This window comes from Nothoprocta perdicaria, unplaced genomic scaffold (genome assembly GCF_003342845.1).
Source record: "Nothoprocta perdicaria isolate Ctin4 unplaced genomic scaffold, notPer1 scaffold_33, whole genome shotgun sequence".
In the NCBI taxonomy this organism is placed as follows: Eukaryota; Metazoa; Chordata; class Aves; order Tinamiformes; family Tinamidae; genus Nothoprocta; species Nothoprocta perdicaria.
The window spans coordinates 1,237,264-1,239,295 of record NW_020455566.1 but is presented as its reverse complement, the minus strand read 5'-3'; the positions used below and the strand labels follow the sequence as shown (position 1 = coordinate 1,239,295).

The window sequence follows — 2,032 nt, the reverse complement described above, 5'->3', positions numbered from 1 at the left end:
ACCTCTGATTTCTTTGGTAAACTTGACACGTTGGGAGTCTGTAAGAGGCTTGGTTTGTTCGTTGATGTTCTGAATGTCCAAGACCTCGCACATGAACTCAATGATAGGCTGGGCACGATAGAAAGCAGTTGCTGACACTAAGATTTAAAAAAAGAAAAAGGAGGGCATTTAGTCTAGAAGCAGCAAGAACCCTGTTACATAACCAAGACAGAACTTCCTACGTACCGTCAATGTTGAGCATCATGTTCCACATGGCAGGCCTGACAGACTGGTGGAAACCAAACCAGACCTCCCTGCCACCACCCAGAGGGTGATAATAACCTTCAGGAGGGGAGAAGAAGGAGCGACCCACAGGAGTGTACCTGAGCAAATAAAAAATTAATACCCTCATCAATCCTTTCTAGCACACTTATCTACTCGTTCCTTATCTACTCGTTTAAACACATTTCTGCCGTATCCTAGCGCTGCTAGGGCTGACTTATGGTGAGCATACAAAAAAACTTTGCAGACAGAGCAGTTTGAAAGGCCATTGTAAATTACTGTTAGAAACATGACCAGCACATACAAGTCCTGAGTCAAGATCAGATTTCCTTACTCTACTGCAAATTTGTAAGGCAGGCATTGAATTACACTACAGCATCCCTCAGCTCTTCTACAGTAGAAGCAGGAGAATAACAGCAAGTAATAACTAATGAAAATGCAAGACACATATGAGACTAAACCAAGAAAGAAGCTACCAACATAACCCACCTCATGGAGGGAAGATGCCGTGTGATTACGTCGAGTGCCTGTACAGAATCCTCAGGAACTTCATTCAAATGTCCGGCCAGAGCTTCCAGCAGCAGCTGAAGACTGACTACTGACACCCACTGAATGGAGACTTTAAACGTCTGGTCCTTCCCCTCTCCTGGGAGGGTCACCTCCATGTCCACCTGGCACAAGCAGAATAAAATTAAGCACAAAACTCCGTGACCGACTGCAGACTGCCACAAGGCTAAGCAGCATCATGGGTTTCTCTTGGATATCCTTTGATTCTACATTCATGATGATTAGCCTGCATAATTCCCTTAAAATATTGCTTCCTTGGGATTTTGAAAGCTTGTGATTTGTTCATCTGAGGAAACTGCACTGAGGTACCTTTACGTGCAAATTTTTAGCAGTAATTAGTATGGTAATATCAAAGTTCTGGAGAACTGTTAGTCATTTTTTTTTTTCAATGTCAGCCAGTTAATAGCAAGTTGATGTTCTGTGTCCTTAACATGAGGGCAAGAAATTCCTTTAGGTCAAAGGAAAAATCATTGAGAAATGCATTTCAGATTTTTTTAGCACAGTAACTTGAAATTATTCTCACACACCATTAACCCAAAGGGTAAATGTGAACTCATCCTATGTATTCCTCATGGCACTGTACCAGCAATAACCAGATCCCTGGGGAGAAGAGTAAACGGGGATTATTTACATTTCGCATCAGGAGCCTTTAATACATATTTCAGTCTGTCAGAGCACAGGACATGCCATAACATGCACGGCCCAGGGCACTAAGGGCTAATACCACTGATTTAGCTGTTGCCAGCCCTGGTGCCATCAGTTCATGTGCAACACAAAGATGCATCTCCACAGCGCAGCCAAACCAAAACATCATATTTGTCGACTACAACTGCTTTATCATTTGGCAACAGAACACGTGTTATAATAGAGGAAAAGCAAGTTTGCAAACTTCCTCGCAGATGAAAGACCGCACTAGATTCGTTCACACTATTACAGACAGGCCCACTGACAAAAGAGCTGGGAAGTGGAAACTTGATGATGATAAATATCCCAGAAACTTCAGTAGAGGACCTAGTTTCTTGGTGAACCCCGACTGACATTGCCTGTAATTTCAAACTACACAGTATCATATTTTCCATAAAAACTTAGAATTGCTCTTAGCAGCACTTACTCTATCCCGGCCAATAGGTAAGGGGTGTGCGGTGTACATATTCCTTTTCCCATCGTATCCAGGCTGCCGATCACCAAATATCTGCATCTTGAA

At 42.8% G+C, this 2,032-nt stretch overlaps 1 protein-coding gene across 1 annotated transcript in view; it reads right to left on the bottom strand.

Moving 5' to 3' along the window:
- Positions 1 to 2,032, bottom strand: part of LOC112950834 (protein argonaute-4) — a 12,475-nt gene that overhangs the window by 7,479 nt on the left and 2,964 nt on the right. Inside the window, exons 3-6 of the mRNA XM_026043466.1 lie at positions 1,940 to 2,032; positions 751 to 932; positions 226 to 362; positions 1 to 137 (exon numbers count right to left, since the gene is read on the bottom strand). The exon at positions 1,940 to 2,032 is cut by the window's right edge and continues 30 nt beyond it. Coding sequence (XP_025899251.1) covers positions 1 to 137; positions 226 to 362; positions 751 to 932; positions 1,940 to 2,032 — 549 coding nt within the window. The remainder of the gene's footprint in view (positions 138 to 225; positions 363 to 750; positions 933 to 1,939) is intronic.